Source organism: Culicoides brevitarsis, chromosome 1 (genome assembly GCF_036172545.1).
Source record: "Culicoides brevitarsis isolate CSIRO-B50_1 chromosome 1, AGI_CSIRO_Cbre_v1, whole genome shotgun sequence".
NCBI lineage: Eukaryota > Metazoa > Arthropoda > Insecta > Diptera > Ceratopogonidae > Culicoides > Culicoides brevitarsis.
The window spans coordinates 15,984,893-16,006,665 of record NC_087085.1 but is presented as its reverse complement, the minus strand read 5'-3'; the positions used below and the strand labels follow the sequence as shown (position 1 = coordinate 16,006,665).

The 21,773-nt window shown below is 31.8% G+C and overlaps 4 protein-coding genes across 4 annotated transcripts; 2 read left to right on the top strand and 2 right to left on the bottom strand.

Moving 5' to 3' along the window:
- The first annotated feature begins 226 nt into the window (after positions 1-226).
- On the top strand, positions 227-4,017 carry LOC134837081 (structural maintenance of chromosomes protein 2). The gene is made up of 3 exons (XM_063852398.1): positions 227-440; positions 501-1,394; positions 1,462-4,017. Exons 1-3 carry the CDS (start codon positions 273-275, stop codon positions 3,931-3,933), a joined length of 3,534 nt encoding a protein of 1,177 aa, XP_063708468.1. The 5' UTR covers positions 227-272; the 3' UTR covers positions 3,934-4,017.
- On the bottom strand, positions 3,965-11,592 carry LOC134837092 (putative inorganic phosphate cotransporter). Its single transcript, XM_063852409.1, has 8 exons — positions 11,375-11,592; positions 10,965-11,314; positions 7,918-8,163; positions 7,664-7,866; positions 4,897-5,146; positions 4,712-4,844; positions 4,410-4,651; positions 3,965-4,347 (listed from the first exon to the last, which is right to left on the bottom strand). Exons 1-8 carry the CDS (start codon positions 11,382-11,384, stop codon positions 4,054-4,056), a joined length of 1,728 nt encoding a protein of 575 aa, XP_063708479.1. The 5' UTR covers positions 11,385-11,592; the 3' UTR covers positions 3,965-4,053.
- LOC134828014 (actin-binding protein IPP) lies at positions 8,361-9,578 on the top strand. The gene has a single exon (XM_063840944.1). The coding sequence runs from the start codon at positions 8,361-8,363 to the stop codon at positions 9,576-9,578; it is 1,218 nt and encodes a 405-aa protein (XP_063697014.1).
- A 359-nt stretch (positions 11,593-11,951) lies between the features above and the next one.
- On the bottom strand, positions 11,952-13,916 carry LOC134838378 (putative inorganic phosphate cotransporter). The gene is made up of 7 exons (XM_063853895.1): positions 13,866-13,916; positions 13,445-13,690; positions 13,191-13,393; positions 12,885-13,134; positions 12,512-12,644; positions 12,207-12,448; positions 11,952-12,147 (listed from the first exon to the last, which is right to left on the bottom strand). The coding sequence occupies exons 1-7, from the start codon at positions 13,893-13,895 to the stop codon at positions 11,968-11,970; spliced, it is 1,284 nt and encodes a 427-aa protein (XP_063709965.1). The 5' UTR covers positions 13,896-13,916; the 3' UTR covers positions 11,952-11,967.
- Positions 13,917-21,773: the final 7,857 nt, after the last annotated feature.

Below are 21,773 nucleotides of genomic sequence, written 5' to 3'. Positions count from 1 at the left end.
TTCTTTTTCCTTCAAATTTCTTCCGAAAAATTTCCCAACGGTTAAAAATTCAAATAATTTCCCCTATTTTGAGACGAATGAAAATGATTAAAAATTCACCTTTTGCTAATTCACAAATTTCCCCAAATCACTGAATCAGCAAAAAGGCAATTTTTAATGTCAACTGTCACTGTCAAACAAAAAATTCGTTAAAAAGCTGTTTGTTTACGCTTTGTTCGGACAAAAAATTCCTTTTTAATTCCTCAAAAATAAATTAATTACCACACAAAAGCATGTATATCAAGTCTGTCGTAATAGACGGCTTCAAATCTTACGGGCGTCGTGTCGAAATCCCCGGATTTGATCCCGAATTCAATGCCATCACCGGTTTGAACGGAACTGGCAAAAGTAACATCTTGGATTCAATTTGTTTTGTGCTTGGAATCTCCAATTTAGGACAAGTAAGACCCTTTTAACGTTCAAAAAACTTATTTTTAGACTAAATTTCCGTAAAATTTCAGGTTCGCGCAACTTCACTGCAAGAATTGGTGTACAAAAATGGTCAGGCTGGAGTTACCCGCGCAACTGTCACCATCGTCTTCGACAATTCAGACAAATCGCAATCGCCCATCGGCTTGGAAAAGTGCTCCGAGATCTCTGTGGCACGTACCGTCATCGTCGGCGGCAAAAATAAATACATGATCAACGGCAAATCCGTTCAGAACAAACGAGTTCAGGATTTATTCTGTTCCGTGCAACTGAATGTCAACAATCCCAATTTTCTCATCATGCAAGGTCGCATCACAAAAGTCCTCAATATGAAACCACACGAGATTTTATCAATGATCGAAGAAGCAGCTGGCACCAGCATGTACGAAACAAAAAAAGAAGCTTCTCTGAAGATGATCGAGAAGAAAGACGCCAAATTAGAGGAACTTAACGCCTTGATTAAAGAAGAAGTTGAACCGCGATTGGAAAAATTGAAACAAGAACGCGAGCAATATATCGCCTATCAAAAAGTTTTGCGTGAAATTGACTTTTTCACACGTCTCCACATCTCGCATAAATATTTGCAGCTCCAGGAAGCCGTCAAAAACAGCGAATCGATGATACAATCGATCACACAAAAAATTGAGGACCACAAGAAGAAAATTTCAGAAAATATCGAAGAATGTGCGACCATCGAGGAAGAAACAAAGACCTTACAAGCAGCCATGGACAACGATACGGGCGGCGCAATAAAAGAACTCGAAGAAGATTTGGCAAAAGTGAGCAAAGTTGAAGCCGCTACATCGGGAAAACGGAATGCCGCCACGGAAAATATCAATGCTGAACGTCGCAAATTGAAACAATTGCAAAAAAGTATTCAAGACGACGAAAGAGTGTTGCAAAAAAAGGAAGCTGATTACGCAAAGGTAAAAATTTCACTTTTTAAAGCGAAAAAAAAAAATTTTTTTTAAATAATTTTTATTAAATTTCAAGGTCGGTTCAATGTTCGAAGCCCTCAAAAAGGCAAACGATGACGACGCTCAAGCAGCTGAAATTGCCGAAAAACGATATGAAGCTGTTTGCAGCGGCTTGTCTGTCAACGAAGACGGCGAAGCAGCATCTTTACAAGATCAATTAATGGCTGCCCGTTCACAAGTCACCGAAGCAACAACAACCATCAAAACGTCAGAAATGGAGCTAAAACACACACAAAAAGTTTACAACGAAAAATCGAAGCAAGCGAATGTCCAGGATTCAGTCCATTTGCGCGAAACTAAAACCATCGAGGAAGCAACTCGCAAAATTCAGCATTACACGAACGAGTTGTCGAAAATCCGATATGAAGAAGGTTCATTGGAAGCTTTGCAAGATAAGCAGCTGGAATTGACGAATGAGGGTCGAAATATCAAACGTGAGATCCAAAAACGCAACGGGCATCGTTTTGATTTCGTCTACAAAGATCCCGAACCGAATTTCGATCGTCGTCGCGTCTTCGGGATGCTGGGCAAACTCGTTCGGGTCAAGGACAAAGTTCATGGTGTCGCGCTAAATGCTTGTGGCGGCGGCAGTTTGTACAGTATCGTCACCGATACGCAAGTAACTGGCAAATTGTTGCTCGAACGCGGTCAATTGCAGAACCGGGTGACAATTATCCCGCTTAACAAGGTCAATTCGGGCGTTATGAATCCGGAAATCGTGCGAAAAGCGCAACAATTGGTAGGACGAGACAATGTTTGGTCCGCTTTATCGTTAATTGACTATGACGAGGATGTTGCTCCTGCAGTCCAATATGCTTTCGGGTACCAACTTGTGTGTCGCGACTTGAATATCGCCAAACAACTCGCCTACAATCCGCAAATTCGCAGCATTTGTGTCACCCTAGAAGGAGATTTCGTCAATCCCGAAGGTACTTTATCGGGCGGTGCTCGTGGAAATTACGGTTGTGCCATCTTGGAAATGGGTGCGGTGCGTGAACTCGAAGATCGTTACACCGCCATCGAACAAGAACTGCACCAGATTCATCAGAAAATCCAACAACTCGAACACGTTGCCGGGCAATTCACGAAAATCAAGCAGCAGCTCGACCTGGAGAACCAAAATTTGCAGGCAGCTAATCAGCGCATCGCTAATTCCACGTTCAACATGAACCAAGCGGAAATTGACGCGTTAAAGGAAAAGTGCGAAACACTAAAACAGGCGATTGTGGCAGCGAAAGAGTCCATGGCGGAGGGAAATCGCAAAGTGAAGGATGTCGAAGCGAAATTAGCGGATGCGAAAGGTTATCGGGAGCGAGAATTAAAGTCCGCCGAAGAAAATATGAAAAAAGCTAAGAAGAAAAGTGAAGAAAGTAGCAAACAATGGAAGGCACGAGAGCGGGAATATGAAACAATTCGCTTGTCAATCGAAGATTTGAAGACAACGATCGCTGCGTCGCAAGAAAAACTCGTGAATCTCGAAGAAACCATCAAAAATTTGGAAGAAGATTGCGAAAAATTGGTACAAGAGAGTGCAAAGGCGACAAATGATGTCTCCGAGTTGAAAGCAAAAATTAAAGAACTCAAGGACAAGATGTCGGCGCAAAATAAAGAAATTAAACAACGTCTCGCCAAAAAAGATCGCATGTTGAAGCAGAACCAAGATCTCGAGTTGGACATCAAAAAACAAGAAAACGAAATCACAAAAGTTCGAAATGACAATAAAACCGGGTATGACAACATCAATGCGCTCGAGAACAAGTACACGTGGATCGCCGAGGAAAAACAATATTTCGGCGTTCCAAAGACCCGTTACGACTACAGCCAAACGAATCCGATCGAAGCAGGCAAAAAAGTCAAACAACTGAACGAACAAAAGGAGAAAATGGGCAGAAATTTGAACCAAAAAGCGATGATGCTGCTGGAACGCGAGGAAGAAATGTTCGGGCAACTCACGAAACGTCGCACGGATCTCGAAAATGACAAGAAAAAACTCCTGAGTGTCATCAAAAATCTCGACGAAAAGAAAAAACGCGAACTCAAAAAAGCTTGGGATCAAGTAAATGCCAATTTTGGTGGAATTTTCAGTTCAATCTTGCCAGGAGCGAATGCCAAGCTCATGCCGCCTCCCGGACAAGATTTCCTCAAAGGTCTCGAAGTAAAAATCGGTTTCAACGGTTTGTGGAAGGAATCGTTAACGGAACTATCTGGAGGACAACGATCCCTTGTCGCACTTTCCCTTATTCTTGCCATGTTGAAATACAAACCGGCGCCCTTGTACATTCTCGATGAGGTCGATGCCGCCTTAGATTTGTCACACACGCAAAATATCGGAAATATGTTAAAACATCACTTTACAAACTCACAATTTATTATTGTCTCGTTGAAAGATGGCATGTTTAATAATGCCAATGTGCTTTTCCGCACGAAATTCGTCGATGGCATGTCTGCCGTTACGCGAACCGTCAATCCGAACTTGGGGAGGAAATAATAAAATATAATTTTTTTACTAAGATTTGAAAATTTTGATTAAAAATATTTCTAAAAAATTAAGAAATAAATATTTTTTTACAGATTATAATACTGATTTTTATTTGGGACTACGGAAAATTTATTGCTCGTCACTGTCGCTAATGCGGTCAGCTACTTCTTCGATAAGTAAAATAGGCACAGCTAAAGTTTGTTTGGGCTCGGTGCCATTTAAGGCTTCTTCTTTTTTCGTGTCGTCATTTTTAAGTACATTTTTCGGGGTATTGTTCAAATATTCCATTTCGACATCGGGTTTTTCTGCAGGAGAGTTCCAGCTTTGTAATTTTGAGTCCGCGAAAAGGCAGTAAAGAACTCCTGAGATGATTAACATGCCAGCGGTGATTAAAAATACATATTCCCATTGCTTTGCTGTTTGCTAAAATTTAAAAATTTCCAATAAAATTAATATTTTTGAAGATTTCAAGTGAGTTTTCTTACATTATTCAAGGTTAGCAATCCAACAACGATTGGGGACACAAATCCGCTTGCAACTCCAACCATGCCACTAATACCTAACGTGACTCCAGCGAAATTCGGGGCAATATCGACCACAGCAGCTAATGGTCCGGTACTTACGGAGCCATGTACTCCAACAGCTAATGTTAAGAGAACAATAGCTGCTAAGGAATTGCATCCTGAATATGCTAAACCGACGACGAAGAGTCCTTTGACAATTGTACCTTCGAAAAAATGTTTAAAATTTAACTTTATTTGATGAAAATTATGAAAAAAAAACTTACAAACAGCTGTTCCAAACTTTCGTACATTAGTTCGAGACATCTTTTCGTTTCTCAAAAGGTAATCTCCGAGCCATGAGAAGAGCAGCGCGAACAACATTCGAAGTAAATGTGGGAGGCCACTCAAAAATCCGCTCTAAAAATTCAAGAAAATTAATTTTTAATTGCATTTTTCACGTATTTTTTACCATTTTGATATCCCATCCATGAATGTACTTGAAATACGTTGGAGCTTGCGTCATTAGAGTAAAAAGTCCCCAAATACCTCCCCATTGGGCGATTACAATCATCCAGACAATTCGCGAGGTTAAAATTTCTTTCCATGGTGTTGGATAATTTTTCTTCTGAACTGTTGTCCCTAAAGATTTTTCGATGTATTGGCGCTCGTCATAAGCTATTCTTGGATGTTTCGCTGGAGTGTCATAGACAAAGTAGCACCTGATAAAAAAAATAGTGAGATAAGTACGAAAAATTAAAAATTTTAATATCTCTCTCTCTGTTTTTAAAAAAATATAAAAAAATACATAAAAAAATTTCAAATAAAATATTTTGTAGGTTAAAAAAATTAGGAGAAAGAATTACTCCAGAATTAGGGTGTTCCAAGATCGTTTTCTGTTTCGCGTTTCCTCCCCCATCATTTTTATTAAAAATCACCATGGGGGATAGAAATTTTGTATAGATTTTGAAATACTTTTTTATACTAAAATGACTTAAGAAATCAAGATTTTCTAGCTTTTTAGCGATATTTTAGCTGTTTTGAAAACTTTGACATTTTGTTTTGAAAACAAAATACAAGCAAAACTAAATCAAAAAACTATGCAAAACTTTATAAAAACTCAACTGTCAAAAACTGTGTCAAATCAAGCCATTTTTGTCAAATCTTGCTCCAAATGGATAAAAATTTTCAGAGGGCTCTAATTTTCATCATTTTTAATCATTTTATTTTTCAAAAAAAAAATTTTTTTCTGCATAGTTTTGTTTTGAAAACTAAATCAAGAGCAAAACTAAATCAAAAAACTATGTCAAATTTTGTCAAATTTTTTATCATTTTTAAAAAAACTGCCAAAAAATTGAAACTGAAAAAAAATTTTTTCTTTGACACAGTTTTGTTTTGAAAACTAAATCAAGAGCAAAACTAAACCAAAAACTGTGTCAAAGCCAGTCAAAACATTTTTAATCATTTTATAACTAAATCCAAAAACTGTGACATCAAAAACTGTGTCAAAGCCATTTTTGTCAAATCTTGCTCCAAATGGATAAAAATTTGTCAGAGGGCTCTAATTTATCATTTTTAATCATTTTATAACTCAAAACTGCCAAAAAATTGAAACTGAAAAAAAATTTTTTCTTTGACACAGTTTTGTTTTGAAAACCAAATCAAGAGCAAAACTAAATCAAAAACTGTGTCAAAGCCATTTTTGTCAAATCTTGCTCTAAATGGATAAAAATTTGTAAGAGGGCTCTAATTTATCATTTTTAATCAAAAACTCCAAAAATTGCTCCAAATGGATAAAAATTTGTCAGAGGGCTCTAATTTATCATTTTTAATCATTTTATAACTCAAAACTGCCAAAAAATTGAAACTGAAAAAAATTTTTTTCTTTGACACAGTTTTGTTTTGAAAACCAAATCAAGAGCAAAACTAAATCAAAAACTGTGTCAAAAACTTTGTCAAAGCAATTTTTGTCAAATCTTGCTCCAAATGGATAAAAATTCATCAGAGGGCTCTAATTTATCATTTTTAATCATTTTATAACTCAAAACTGCCAAAAAATTGAAACTGAAAATTTTTTTTTTCTTTGACACAGTTTTGTTTTGAAAACCAAATCAAGAGCAAAACTAAATCAAAAACTGTGTCAAATCTGTGTCAAATCCAATTTTGTCAAATCTTGCTCCAAATGGATAAAAATTGGTTCAGAGGGCTCTAATTTATCATTTTTAATCATTTTATAACTCAAAACTGCCAAAAAATTGAAACTGAAAAAAATTTTTTTCTTTGACACAGTTTTGTTTTGAAAACTAAATCAAGAGCAAAACTAAATCAAAAACTGTGTCAAAAACTGTGTCAAAGCAATTTTGTCAAATCTTGCTCCAAATGGATAAAAATTCATCAGAGGGCTCTAATTTATCATTTTTAATCATTTTATAACTCAAAACTGCCAAAAAATTGAAACTGAAAAAAATTTTTTTCTTTGACACAGTTTTGTTTTGAAAACCAAATCAAGAGCAAAACTAAATCAAAAACTGTGTCAAAAACTGTGTCAAAGCCAATTTTGTCAAATCTTGCTCCAAATGGATAAAAATTCATCAGAGGGCTCTAATTTATCATTTTTAATCATTTTATAACTCAAAACTGCCAAAAAATTGAAACTGAAAAAAATTTTTTTCTTTGACACAGTTTTGTTTTGAAAACCAAATCAAGAGCAAAACTAAATCAAAAACTGTGTCAAAGCCAATTTTGTCAAATCTTGCTCCAAATGGATAAAAATTCATCAGAGGGCTCTAATTTATCATTTTTACGCATTTTATAACTCAAAACTGCCAAAAAATTGAAACTGAAAAAAATTTTTTTCTTTGACACAGTTTTGTTTTGAAAACCAAATCAAGAGCAAAACTAAATCAAAAACTGTGTCAAAGCCATTTTTGTCAAATCTTGCTCCAAATGGATAAGTTTTGTTTTGAATTTGTCAAAGCCATTTTTGTCAAATCTTGCTCCAAATGGGCTCTAATTTATCATTTTTAATCATTTTATAACTCAAAACTGCCAAAAAATTGAAACTGAAAAAAATTTTTTTCTTTGACACAGTTTTGTTTTGAAAACCAAATCAAGAGCAAAACTAAATCAAAAACTGTGTCAAAAACTGTGTCAAAGCCAATTTTGTCAAATCTTGCTCCAAATGGATAAAAATTTGTCAGAAGGCTCTAATTTATCATTTTTAAAAATTAAGGACTTACCACGCCATATACCAAACAGTTCCAAATATCCCACAAAAATGAAAAACATTTTCCCAACAACTCGATGAAATAATTGCACCAAAAAGCGGATAATTGATAAAAACTCCAAATGAACTTCCGAGATAAGCTGATACGAATTTGCTTCTTTCATTCGGCGGAATCCAACTTGCAACCATCGTATGCATTGCGGGCCAAGCGAATCCCTAAAAAAACATAAAAATAATTTTAAATTTTTTTTTTAAAGAAATTCTTACCGTTATTAATCCTTGAAACACTCTCAAAAAAATCAGGACATCAAAACTCAAATAAGAAGCCATCGGCATCAAAAAACACAGCAACGAAGACACAAAATTAGCAACTCCATAAACGAGTTTCGGTCCATACTTCTTCGAGAGAATCCCTCCAGGCACTTGCGTCACCCAATGAAGCCAATAAAACGACCCCAGAGCCAATCCTTGTTCATATTCGTTCCAATCGAAACCTGCTTCGTCAATTTTGAACTAATAAAAAAAGATAAAAAAAATATTTTTTTATGAATGAACTAAATTCACATGTCTAATCTTCCGTGTTTTGTCTGAATGATAAGAGATAAGACACTTTAATTGGTCCACACGTGACAAAATTAAAATTGGCATGTATGTCATTAACATTTTAAGTAGGCGCTTGTTATTCAAAACAGTTTGTGACACGCGAAAAAATGTCGGATTTCAGTGAAAAATTGTTCTTTTCCTCCAGTTTTGGGGACACTGCGGAAAATATCCCGAAGGAAAGGTCTCTTTTCAAGATGGGATTGAGTCAAAATAGCATTTTCAAATGGGATCAAATTAGTCAGCCACCAAAAACGGATTTGCTGGTATCTCTCGATCGAATGGTCAAAAATTACACAAAAACCGACCTTCAAGTCTTGATTGGCGATGAAATTTTCAACTGTCACAAAATAGTTTTGCAAGCATATTCCAAACTTTTTTACGAAACCCCCACGGAAGCTCAAACTGTGAGATTAGCAGCTGATAAAATCACGCCAGGAGCATTTTCCGCCATTTACGAATGGATGATCTCGAGCAATCCAGTGGTGAAGCGTCAAGGAATTTTGCAACTTTTTATCGCAGCTCGTTATTTGAAGATCTCAGAGTTGGTAGAGCAGTGTTGGAGTTGTTTCGATTCGGATAATTTCATTGAAGACCAAGCTTTTTTGTTGTATCTCGAGGCACGGTTCTCCGGCGAGACGATGATAATGGAGCTCATGATAAGTCGCATCAGTAAATTTTTCCTAACTCTCGTCGCATCAAAGGAATTCTTGAGTTTGAGTCCCGATGAGGTCTGTTCCTTCCTCAAATGCAGCCAAATTGCCGTTCATTCCGAGCTGGAAGTGCTTTATTCCGGTCTTCGATGGATTTTTCACGACTGGGAGTCACGACAATCGGAAATCGTCAAAGTTATTTCCTGCATCCGTTTCGCTCTGATACCCCCATGGCAGTTAGTTGAGTTCTCCCGAACGTCAGATTGCTCGGAAATTGCTGAAATAATGAAATATGGCGAAGTTATCAAAATGGTTCGTGATTCCTTGGATTATATTGTGTCAGATGCTTGGTACCGCAAACTCAATAACGCCGATGTTGCTGAAGCCATGGAACGATTGAAGCTGAATGGACCAATTGATCGTGTCTGGATCGATGATAAAGTCTTCCATAAGTTTGTAGAGTCGAAAGGATCTTATGTTTATAATTACGACACGTTTTTGACGTATTTGGACACAATCAAGGACTTGGGTATCGATTTCTGGCGTTCAATGAAGCACGTTGATCCACCTCTTCATATGACGGACATGCACAATTATGAGGTTAGTGTTAGCGAAATTGTCAAGAAAAAGCTGGAAGAGAAGTCAGATGTCGAGCATGGAGTGAAATTGAACTGAAATATATTTTTTTAATTGACTTTTGTACCTTAAACCTTAGACGATGCAAGTAAAAGAATAGAAACCGTGCCGAAAGATGATGTTATTTACTCATAATTGGCAATTAAGATTAAACTATTGTAAACAATCGTTTAAGTGAGCATTAGGGATCCTCAATTTTTCCAAAAAAAAAAAAAAAAAAATTAGAACATTATTGAAAGCTGTTTTATGTTTATTTAGCTAAAATTAATAATTTTTTGGCAAAAAAACAATGAAAAATTTATGAAGTGAATTTTTAGTGAAGCAAAAACGATTTTTTAGTTTCTTTGACTCTTTGAATTGTCTTTCTTATTCGATTTTTTTTTTAGAGAAAGTAGTTTTAAATAGCCTTCAATGGTTACACTTCAATATAAAAAAAAATAAAAATACAAAAAACATCGAAAAATATAAAATTTACACAAGACTTTTAAGCTTTTCATTGATTTTCGTTAAAAATTTTGTAATTTTTTTGGATTTTTTTGTTATTCAAAGTAAACATTTTTTACCGAAAAAGTAAGAAAAGTCCATTTACTACAAAATGGGGTGATAAAAAAATGTTTGAGAAAAATTAAAATTTTTTGCTTCGAACAGAAAATGCTCAAAAAGGACAAAAACTTTTGACGAACACACACATTAAAAAGCTTGAAATTTTGTTTAAATTTTATATTATTTTATTTTTTTTTTTGTCGTAATTAAGCAAATTTCTTTAGTTTTTTGTATAATTTTACCATAAACAGTAAATATTTTTTATTAAAAATTATAAAAAGTATTTTATTCTTAAAATTTTTTATTCTTGAAACTCAGATAACGAGTTATTATTCAAGGAGTCGAAGAACCTTAAAAATCGTTTTTAACACTTCGTTAAAAATTCATTTCATGCCGTTTTTCACAAAAATTAATTAATTTTAGCTTAATAATCAAAAACTGGCGATTAAAAGCCAAAATAAGATTAAAATATATTTTTTTTTTTTTAAAGTGAAGACCCCTAAGAAGCACGTTATCATCAATTGTTTTCATTTTTTTATTCTTTTACGCGCCAGTCGTCGTTATCATGAGTCACCGCACTCGACTCAATTTAATCAATTGTGCGAACAAATAATTTACTTCCGTGGAATTTCGTGCAAATTTCCTAACTACACAACACGGCGCTCTAACATGATAACTTTTTTTAGTTTTTGATGTCTTTCATTACATCAGCTTCACAATCTTATCACGGTTGTCTTAATAAATTTTATCAATGTTGATATTATTTTCGCTTGACACTCGCGCACACAACTTGTAAATACCATAAAAGGTTATCAGTTGCAGCGTTATTTGCTCATTTGGATAAGATTTAGGATTACAAAGTGGATTATCATCAAAAATTACCCCAAAATATCGAAGAAGGCTTTTTTCAATGGAGCCGCCCGTCATTTCTTTCTTCTGCATTTTCGTTGGCGGGAGCAATATTGTGTCTGGAAATTCACTTTCGTTGTAAGTTCCGGTGATTTTGGGAATTACATCGTTGTTAAAAGTGTCCAAAGTGGAGTTGAATTTTTTTTCAGCCAACAAAATTTGATCTTTTGTCAAACATTCGGCAGTTTCGACGGCGGATTTGGTATTAAGACGTTGCTTGACCATCACGACAACAGTCATATTGATGTTGATTCGCACCATGTAGTTCACTGCCATGCCGACGAACGTCAGGTACCATAAAATTGTGCGACATTTTATTTTTTCTGAAAAATTATGGAAAATTTTTAATTTTTCTTATCACATTTTTTTAAGGAAAAAGGTACCTTTTCCCATTTTTTAATTTTTTTTTCAGATTTATTAATTAAAAGCACTTATTTTTATCACAGACTTTAAATTTTGTCTCCAAAAATTTATTTTTCACTTCATTTTTTTTAAATTTATCCACAGATAAGAGATACAAATATTCAAAATTTCAATGTCACTTTAATAATTCACGACGATAATTTCTCGTAATATTCAGCGGTTTTCGATCTTAATTCCGCGATCGCGTAACTCGTACTGATCTTCAGACTATCTTCATGAAGACTTATCTCACAAACGATGAACTGAGAACAAAAAAAAATTGCAAGTCGTGTTTACTACTACTACAGCCGAGTGTCGACGACATAATCTGAAATAAAATAATGTTTCTTAATTTATCACAAATTAGTGAAGAACGAAAATCTTGGCGATTATTAGCGCTTGTTACAAGTTGCTGTTGTCATGTCTTATCAGTTCCAGTTGTTTAAATTATTATTATTTTATAATTGTTGTAGAGATAGTACTTTTTTGCGTCGATTGTCGCATTTTTTGTGAACTTTACTTGTAAATTCGTCAAAAAAACATTGGTTTATTGTCGTTTTTTGCGAATGCAATTTTAATTGTTTGAGTTTTTCGCCGATTTTTTGTCTAAATTTTCTATTTCAACGTCATTTTCTGTCTCAGGTGAGTTCCATTTTTGCAGTTTTGAGTCTCCAAAGAAACAATAAAGGACTCCTGAAATGAATAACATGCCAGCGGTTATCAGGAAAACATATTCCCATTGCTTTGCTGTTTGCTAAAAGTCATTTTTTAACAATTATTTTCGATTATTTTAGGAAAATCAAATGAACTGACATTATTTAAAGTCAACAATCCAACGATGATTGGCGAAATGAATCCCGTGGCACAAGCTGTTGTTCCACTAATGCCCGATATGATTCCAGCATGGTTGGGAGAAGCATCTAACATGGCAGAATGGGGTCCTGAACTGACAGCTCCATGAAAACCAACTGATAAATTCAACATTACGATGGCTAAAAATGAATTGCAACCAGAATAGGCAAGTCCAAGAACGAAAAATCCATTGACGATTGTGGCTTTTGAAGAAAAATAAAAATTTTAGGTTTTAAATTTTGAATAAAAAAACATAAAATACTTACAAATCGCTGTTCCAACCTTTCGTACATTAGTTCGAGACATTTTTTCGTGTCTAAGAAGATAATCGGCGCACCATGAGAAAAAGAGTGAAAACAGTATTCGAAGTAAATGAGGTAAGCCACTCAGGAATCCACTCTGAAAATTTAAAAAAATCATTTTTAATAAATTTTTCTTCTATTTTTTGAGAGTAATTTGGCTCAATTTTTTTAGGTTTTCGATTTTGTGCGAATAATTACTTAAAAACTGAATATTTTTCAGATTTTCTCACGAAAGTGATTTTTTTTTTGTTATATTTAACATAAAATAGGTCAAAGTTTCTGCCAAAAATTGATTTTTTAAAAATCATTTTTAAAGTTTTGACTTGAAATTTTTTACCATTTTGATATCCCATCCATGAATGTACTTGAAATACGTTGGAGCCTGCGTCATTAGGGTAAAAAGTCCCCATCCGCCTCCCCATTGAGCAATGAGAATCATCCAGACTATTTTCGATGTTAAAATTTCTTTCCACGGTGTCGGATAAATTTTCTTTTGAACCGTTGTCCCCAAAGATTTTTCGATGTATTGACGCTCGTCCTGAGCTATTCTTGGATGCATCGCTGGAGTGTCATAAACAAAGTAGCACCTGGAAAAAAAAATTTTAACTAAAAAAATATTTTTTTAATTTTTTTTTTTACTTACCACGCCAAAAACCAAACAGTTCCAAAAATCCCGCAAAAATGAAAGACATTTTCCCAACAACTAATTGAGATAATTGCACCAAAAAGCGGATAATTGATAAAAACTCCAAAAGAACTTCCGAGATAAGAAGACACGAATTTGCTGCGTTCATTTGGCGGAATCCAACTTCCTACCATTGTTTGCATTGCAGGCCAAGCAAAACCCTGAAAAATTTTTTTTAAATATTTTTCTATGAATTTTAGTGAATTTCTTACCGTAACAACTCCTTGAACCACTCTCAAAATAATTAAAGCATCAAAACTTAAATACGAAGCGATTGGCATCACAAAACAAAAAAGAGCTGACAAAAAATTCGAAACTCCATAAACAACTTTTGGTCCATATTTCTTCGAGAGAATCCCTCCAGGCACTTGCGTTAACCAGTAAAGCCAATAAAAAGACCCAAGAGCCAATCCTTGCTCATATTCGTTCCAATCGAAACCTTCCTCGTCAAATTTTATCTAAAAAAAAACCAAAATAGATTTTAGACAATTTTTTATGAATGAGAGTCAACGTGCACGAATTAATCTACTTTTATTTACATGAATCATCACTACAACTACTTAACCCAATTGAATTATCAAATAATTGAATTATGTAACAGAATTAAGTTGTAAAGTTTTGAATGAAGCTTACCCCAAAATAGCTCAAAAGACTTCGTTCCATGGAATATTGTGTCTTTTTGTGATCGAAAGTCGCATTAAAAATGTTAATTCTGTTCAAATTTGAATTATTCCATGATTTTTCTGCTAGTAACATCTGATCTTTGTTAAACATTCGGCAGTTTCAACGGCAGACTTTTGATTCAACTTTTGTTTGGTCATCACAACAATTGCCATATTCATGTTGATTCGAGTCATGTAGTTTACTACCATGCCTACGAACGTTATGCACCATAATATTGTGCGACATTTAATTTCTCCTAAAAAAAATATAAAAATTTTAAATTAATTTTTAAAAAATTATTTTAATATATAAATTAAACTAAATAAATAAATTAATTTTTATAAAATTAAATTAATTAGTTTTAAAATTAATTTTATTTTTTTTCAATTTATTAAATTTTTATAATTTTTTAAACAAAACTTTTTTTTTTAATTACAAAATAATGAAAATTTACCCATTTTTATTTAAAATTAATTTTTAAAGGCACAAAATTAGTTTTCTAAATATTAAAAACTTCAACTTTGAATTAATTTTTGTAAACATTGGACGAAATTTAATCTAATAAAAATCTACCGAGCTTATTTCCTTGATCGCATTTATCACACTGATCATCTAACTCTCGACTTGAGTGCCATTCACGCTAATCAAACTCTCATTTCAAGATATAACTCTCATAAAATTATGAGAATAATAAACGTGACGTCTGAATTTTTATCCCGCATTTATGAAAATGTCTTTTAAATTGAAACGAGACATATCTTACAATTTGTTATGCATTTTATTGTAATGGCTCCATTTCCAAAAAAAATATTTCCGAAAATAAACGAAAAACAAGAAAAAATGTCATAATATTAAATAAACATTTATAAAAAGTGACACCATATAATGATAAAATATTCAAAGTGTCTCTAAACTTCGGTGTCGGAATGAAAGGTTTTTCCTTTTTATACATTTTCAATTTCTGAAGGAGGTGCACGTTTGTTTATATTTTTATGATACCTAAATGTGTCGCTCAATCGATATGGCACGGAATAAAAGACATTTTTGCACCGAGAAAAGTACTTCGTGGAAGGATAAAAGCAACATAAAATTTTATCTTTATTTGATTTGGATGTTCCAGGTGACATTGAGGCAATAACAAGAATGAGTTGGAGTCGTAAAACGACCGAAGACGAAGTTATTCAGAAACGATTTATGAGTTTATTTCGAAAATAGTGGGAGAAAAATTTTCCGTAAAAGCTTTTAAAAGTTATTAATATGTGATGGAAGGAGTAAATTTACAAGCAAACTATTTTTTTATTCTTATCATGAGTTATGTGTGTGACACAGTAAAAAGTTTTAAAATTTTCCTCATAAATAAATTTGCGAAAGATAAAATGACATAAAAAGCCTTTTAGTGGGAATTTTATTAAATTATTATGAAGAATTATGAAAATTTTATATGAAAATGTGTTTATGTAACAGAAAAAGTTCAAAGGGAACAAGTTTACATTTGTGAAATAGTGTTTCGTAAAATAAAATTTTATTGAAGATTTTCGTGAAAAATTCTTATAGGAGAAACATTTTTTTTAAAAGTAAAAAACTCAAACATTCAAAAGAATTTCATTAAAAAATGTTTTTAAAAGCATTTTTCGTCGAAAAATTTAATTAAAAAAATTATTGAATTAAAAATAGGTATATAAAATTTAATTATTTTTAATGTTTAAACTAAAATAAAATTTTACAATTTAGTTTATTACCAGAAGGAATCAAGCGCCAAAACTATGCGTTTCCGAGCATATGTTTCATGGAAAAAAGTGATTCTTATGACTCGACGCATGTTTAGCGCGAAAAAATCGGCGCCTGCGAATCACAGGAATGTTACATAACTCCTTCTTTCTTTACCACTAAAAATTTTCAGTAGTTATACTTTTTATAGTTTTAAAAACCGTACTTAGCACTATAAAGTATGAAATAAAAAAAATATTTAAAAAAAAATATAAAAAAAATATTTAAAAAAAATATTTAAAAAAAAATATTAAAAAAAAATATTAAAAAAAATATAAAAAAATATAAAAAAAAATAAACAAAAAAATAATATTAAAAAATGTATTTTATGAAGTTTTCAACTTCTAAAACAAATTTATATTGAAAAAAAAAATTAAAAAAAAAAACAAACTATAAAGTATGAAACAAGTAAAAAATTCGAGGAGATTAAAATAAAACAAACTATAAAGCAAGAAACAAGTACCTTATTAGAGGGAGACTTATCATATCATGAATTTCTCGCAGAGCTCGTCAAACTTTTAGGGTCAAGATTAAAATATACTCCTGACCAAAATGATATAAATTTTGGGCAACAGTTTTCAATTAAAGCTTGTAAAATACAGTAACAAAAACGTCGAAAGCTTATTAATGTTGATTGGAAAAAAGATTAATAAAAACCAAGTTTCCAGATTCAGCACAATTGCCCAAAATTTATATCATTTTGGTCAGGAGTATATTTTAATCTTGACCCTAAAAGTTTGACGAGCTCTGCGAGAAATTCATGATATGATAAGTCTCCCTCTAATAAGGTACTTGTTTCTTGCTTTATAGTTTGTTTTATTTTAATCTCCTCGAATTTTTTACTTGTTTCATACTTTATAGTTTGTTTTTTTTTTTAATTTTTTTTTTTCAATATAAATTTGTTTTAGAAGTTGAAAACTTCATAAAATACATTTTTTAATATTATTTTTTTGTTTATTTTTTTTATATTTTTTTTTTTTTTTTTAATATTTTTTTTTAATATTTTTTTTTAAATATTTTTTTTAAATATTTTTTTTTATATTTTTTTATTTTTTTTTTTTAATTATTTTTTTTTTTAAGAGGATAAAAAATTAAATATTTTAATAAATTTTCAAAATTTTGTGAAAAATTATTAATTTTGTAAAGGAAAATGTTTATTTTAATTATTAATAATTTATTTCAATTTTAATATTAATTAAATAAATAATTTTTAATATTAATGAAATAAATAATTTTTAATTATTTAACTTGAAAAAATCTAAAATTAGTAAAAAAAAAATTTTTTAAATCTTATTTAGGTATTTTTATGAAAAAAAAATTCTTTTAAAAATATAAATTAAATTATCTGATAACTTCATGTTGTCAACGTTTTTTTTACAAACAACAACATAATCATTTAAATTTAAATAATTCTCATTTATGTTTATTCAAATTATAGACCGATAAATATTCATTCAAATTCAAAAAATTCCTTTATTTATTCCTCCGCAACATTATTTCTTCTTTATTCGTGCCTCTGCTTATAAGAGCTCGAGACACAGAAAAAATTTCTTGTTTTTTTTCTCTCATTGTGAACGAAAAAAAAAATGATAATATACAATGCAAATCTCTTGAGATCATCAACGAAGGATACAAACACTCGCTCAGATAAATAAATATTGTATACAAAAAAATTATCTTCATACCGTTGCAATAATTTCTACTTTTTTTTCCATATACCTACAAAAAAAATCGCTTCATGAAAAAAAAGAAAGGAAAAAATATTGTATGGTAGAACAATAAAGAATAGGATTGCAAACGAGCGAACGCGTGAGTGTGTGGAAAATAAGGGAGCGTAAATTAAAAAATCACACGTTGTTTGACAGAAGAGCTTGTGTGCGGTGGATCATTTGCATTTCGATTATTTTTTTCTTTTTTTTTTTATTAAAGCACGTTGTAAACTTCGCGCTCAATAAAAGATGTGTGAACAAGTGTAAAAAGATGTTTTACACATTTTTATTATTTAGTGCAATTTTCTCTCCTTGTTCCAAGTAATCAGTAGAATAATGATGTTATGCGGTTTAATTTTAAAGATTTTCCGGAGAGAAAACCGAGTCAGTGGATGATAAAAAATTTAAAAACTCATAAAAAAAAAAATTTCAACACACGAAGGAGAACAAGCTGCCACAAATTGAATATTAAATTGCAATTTCTTTGTCTTTTCTTGTAAACTTTAAAAGTTTTGCTTGCGAATGCGCCTGCAGCCATTCATACAATATGCAAGGACAAAGTAAGCGCCCACGTCCTACTTTTTTTGCCATTGTTTGAAATTTTTATTTGAATTACCTGTTGTAATTTTGTTAAAATTAAATAAACTCTGGCGTTGCTTTAAAAAAGCGCACGTTCGCCAATTTGCAAGGAAAAAATGTACAAAGACCATTTATTATCCGTCTTGATTATGTCTTCATGGAATAAACAGTCGTCGTCGTTGTCGGTGTCTTGCTCTTTATAAATTCATGAACTTTTCCACAGTTTTCTCCGCAACGAAATTTATTCAAATAAAAAAAATCAACCACAAGATGTTTAAAAAAATAAAATTCAATTCAGAAAGTGAAAATTTGTAAGGGAGATCAAACAGACAGACCACACATGTGACAGAATTTATTTAAAGAAAAAAAAATAAATAAAAAGGTGTCACTCGAAGAAAAGAGGATGACTTTTGATATTGCAGGATCAATTTTTATTCATCTTTCTGGCGGCGAACTACTTTACTTCTTTTTACATTGATTTGAACGTCTCACGGGAATTTTCTCTTAAAAAAAAAAATTTGACACTTTTCAAGACTTGCGGCGATACTGCGGTGAATTTTTTGGCTAGATAATATAATAAAAAAAAATTCAAAAAGGAAATATCAATTGACTGATCCAATAAAATGTAACCAAATATACTCTCACACATGAAAGATAATAAAATTCTGGATAAAAGCAAAATCCAGTCCAATAAATTTATACAAAAACACGGCTCTCAATTTTATGGCATTATTATCATTATTGATTTATGTGGAGAAAAGGACCGCCGACTTTTCGTTTTTTAGGATATATAATGCAATAAAGTGTAAAAACATATGATTTCCATAAAATTTGGGAACATCCCCAAGGATATTGCTTTTTTGTATATTTTTTAAAATACAAGAAAAACCCTCCATTTAAATCAATATAAATATTTTTCTCTTGTTTTTTTTTCTGTTTTCTATTTATTTTGAAAAAGGTGAAAAAAATAGAAACAAATTTATTGTCACACCAAAAAGGAACAAAAAATATGCATTAAAATATTTTGTCACAACAGAAATAAATAAGATTTACGTTTGATTTGTATTACAAATGAAAATTAAATTTATTCTTCAAACTCAGAAGAATTTAGAGATGAGAAGAAAAAAAAAGAACAAAACGCGGTAAATTTGATTTAATGGATTTTTCTGTCAAATATGACAAATGATTTTTCAATATTTTCTGTTTAAAATGTAGATGATGAGGATTGATTTGAAGAAAAAATGTTTTTTTTTTGTCAGTGAATAGATTAATATTGAGATTGATTGCAGTTAGATGTGAATTTGATGATTCTTGAAAAAAAAAAGTTTTTACAAAATTTAGGAATTTTCGGCTTGAATTTGAAAATGTGTTAACTCGAGTTCAATTTTTTGTGGAAAATTTTTGAAATATATAAGAAAATATTTAAGGCGTCAAAAAGTGGCTCCACCCAGTAACTTTTACATAAAACGCCCAATGCGCAAGAGCTGAAACACATTACTTATACAAGAGCCTGAAATGTATATAAGTGGACGTATGTTACTAAATATAGAGAAAAAAAAGCAGTTTTCTTGTTCAATGTAATAGTAGAAAAAGTTATAATGAAACGCAAAAAAAAGAGAAGAAAAGAAAATGGTGGAAAATTGGAAAATATTTAATTTGATTGGTCATTCAATGGATTTTACCAAGAAAAATCCAACTCTTCCCTTTTCTTCTGATGAAAATCAAGCAAATTCACACAAATCAATTTTTCGATAAATTTTTGGCTAACCTGAACCGAAGACAATTTATATTTTATTCAAATACCCTCAAGATCCAATTCTTTGTCAACACATTTAATAACCTAACCGACAAACCGCCACACACATATATCGTAATCACCCAAGTGGCATGACTTGCTCTCCTTTCGCAAAAACACACACACGGAAATATGAAATCATCAAAATTTCAAATCAAAGTTTATCTTTTGTCCTAATATAAATTGCATCCGTTCATCTAGCGCAATGTGCCGAGCTAAAAAGTAATATCGTCATTTTTGCTGAAAATTTTGCACAACTCTCTCTCTTTGCTGGTTTTTGGCATGATGTGTGCATTCACACGTAAGCAATGAAAGTAAAATAATCATATTTTATTTCTAAAGTGTGTGTTTTGTCGGTGAACATGAAGATGATGATTTTACAGTTCATGACATCATCAAATAATTTAAATGGGAACGTGTCGTTGCCGGTCGTTGTCTTTCCCAAATAAAATGCAGGAAAAAAGGAAAAATATAATCCTTTTCACTGGTCACGAGGGATTACTTTTGTGTGCAAATATTAAAATTATCAACGAAAAAAACGTAAGTACATTCGCAAGTTATTAAAAGTTGACATAATGTCTCTCGGAAATGCGGAGGAAAAAAGTAAATTTTATATTATTATTATTAATCAAAGGAAAGATGAATGATATGTCATCATTATGAGCAAACATTGGATTCGAGAGGCTAATTTATTGCATGAAAAAACACAATTTGTTTATTTTTTGAAAGCGAATGTTAGTGGACCCCCATATCATGAAGATTATTGGCACCTTTATCCATCAATTTCAACGATGGATGATATTTTCATCTAATATTCATACAGTTTTTGGTATTTAACACCACATCCGTTCACTGGCTTTCGCAAAACATTAAGGAATATTTCTGTTCATATATTCATTTTTTCCACATGGGAATTGGTCTCATTTATGAATAAATAGCCAAAGGTATCATACCGAGATTTGCTCCTCGGTTATAATGTTTTAATATTAGATAAGTCTCTCTCTCTTTCTCAGTATTCTACATTGGTCCGTATACTTTGTGGCTTTCTGGTTACGCAGTGAATAGAGGAAAGTTTTCTAAATAATTAATTCGATTATAACTTATAATATGAGAGGAATATGTGTTAGGGTAACTTATCAATTTTGCGAAATTATAGTAGTAAGGCCGCTCCAAATGAAACTCAATAGTTTTGTCCAAAATTTTTGAAATAAAAATGGGGGGGGGGCAAAAAAAAATAAAAATTTTGAAATACTTTTTTCATACAAAATGCCAAATTTTTAAAAAAATTTTGATCGTTAATCAATATTATTGTTGTTACAAAAATTACTAAAAATTGAAAAATTTTCTTGAAAATTTCTTGAAAAATTATGAAAATACACCAAAAATGGTAATTTTTGATAAAATTTTTACTTTTTTTTATTTTGCTCCATTGGATTTTCGAATATAAAATGGGGCATCGGAGGAAACTATTGAGTTTCATTTGGAGCGGCCTAATTATACTTAAAAAAATGTGTATTTTTTTACTAAATATTAGATAAATCAATATTGGGAGGTACATAAGAAAATCATCTAAAACTTTTTTCTAATATTAAGGTAAGTGTTTCAAGTTCCTTTGCTGTGTTGGGAATGTTTTTTCTAAGTTACTTTGAAGGAAATATCAAAGTCCAGTCGTCTGTAGCGGATGTGGTTTCATTCATATAGATGAGAAAAAGAAGTGGTCCAAGGAAAGAACCTTGCACGATCCCACGAGTGAAGTTAACTCTGGAGAATTTGTAGCCATTACATTTGACATTTTTACACTTCTCTTTAAAAAAAATAGTAGCATGTCATATTGACACAATTTCTTGAGTATCTTGTGTTTTACGATGTGGAAAGCATTGGAGAGGTCAATAAAGGATCCAGCAGTTGTTTTTCAGATGTTGTCTCATTCTTTTAGCACATGTTACGTCAGGTCTTTGGCACAGTTTGTTGAGTTCTGAAGCAGAACATTTCGAAGTGCAATCGCTGTCTATCGTATATTAGAACTGT

What these genes read in the sequence shown, in the direction of transcription:
- LOC134837081 (XM_063852398.1), top strand. Translation starts at nt 273, where the DNA reads ATGTATATCAAGTCTGTCGTAATAGACGGCTTCAAATCTTACGGGCGT. An exon ending in GAATCTCCAATTTAGGACAA is followed by an intron (nt 441 to 500) that starts GTAAGACCCTTT and finishes GTAAAATTTCAG; the next exon opens with GTTCGCGCAACTTCACTGCA. An exon ending in AGGAAGCTGATTACGCAAAG is followed by an intron (nt 1,395 to 1,461) that starts GTAAAAATTTCA and finishes TTAAATTTCAAG; the next exon opens with GTCGGTTCAATGTTCGAAGC.
- LOC134828014 (XM_063840944.1), top strand. Translation starts at nt 8,361, where the DNA reads ATGTCGGATTTCAGTGAAAAATTGTTCTTTTCCTCCAGTTTTGGGGAC.
- LOC134837092 (XM_063852409.1), bottom strand. An exon ending in ATGGATGGGATATCAAAATG is followed by an intron (nt 4,845 to 4,896) that starts GTAAAAAATACG and finishes TTGAATTTTTAG; the next exon opens with AGCGGATTTTTGAGTGGCCT. An exon ending in GATTGCTAACCTTGAATAAT is followed by an intron (nt 4,348 to 4,409) that starts GTAAGAAAACTC and finishes TTTAAATTTTAG; the next exon opens with CAAACAGCAAAGCAATGGGA.
- LOC134838378 (XM_063853895.1), bottom strand. Translation starts at nt 13,895, where the DNA reads ATGGAACGAAGTCTTTTGAGCTATTTTGGG. An exon ending in ACTGTTTGGTTTTTGGCGTG is followed by an intron (nt 13,135 to 13,190) that starts GTAAGTAAAAAA and finishes TTTTTTTTCCAG; the next exon opens with GTGCTACTTTGTTTATGACA. An exon ending in AAAGGTTGGAACAGCGATTT is followed by an intron (nt 12,449 to 12,511) that starts GTAAGTATTTTA and finishes TTTCTTCAAAAG; the next exon opens with CCACAATCGTCAATGGATTT.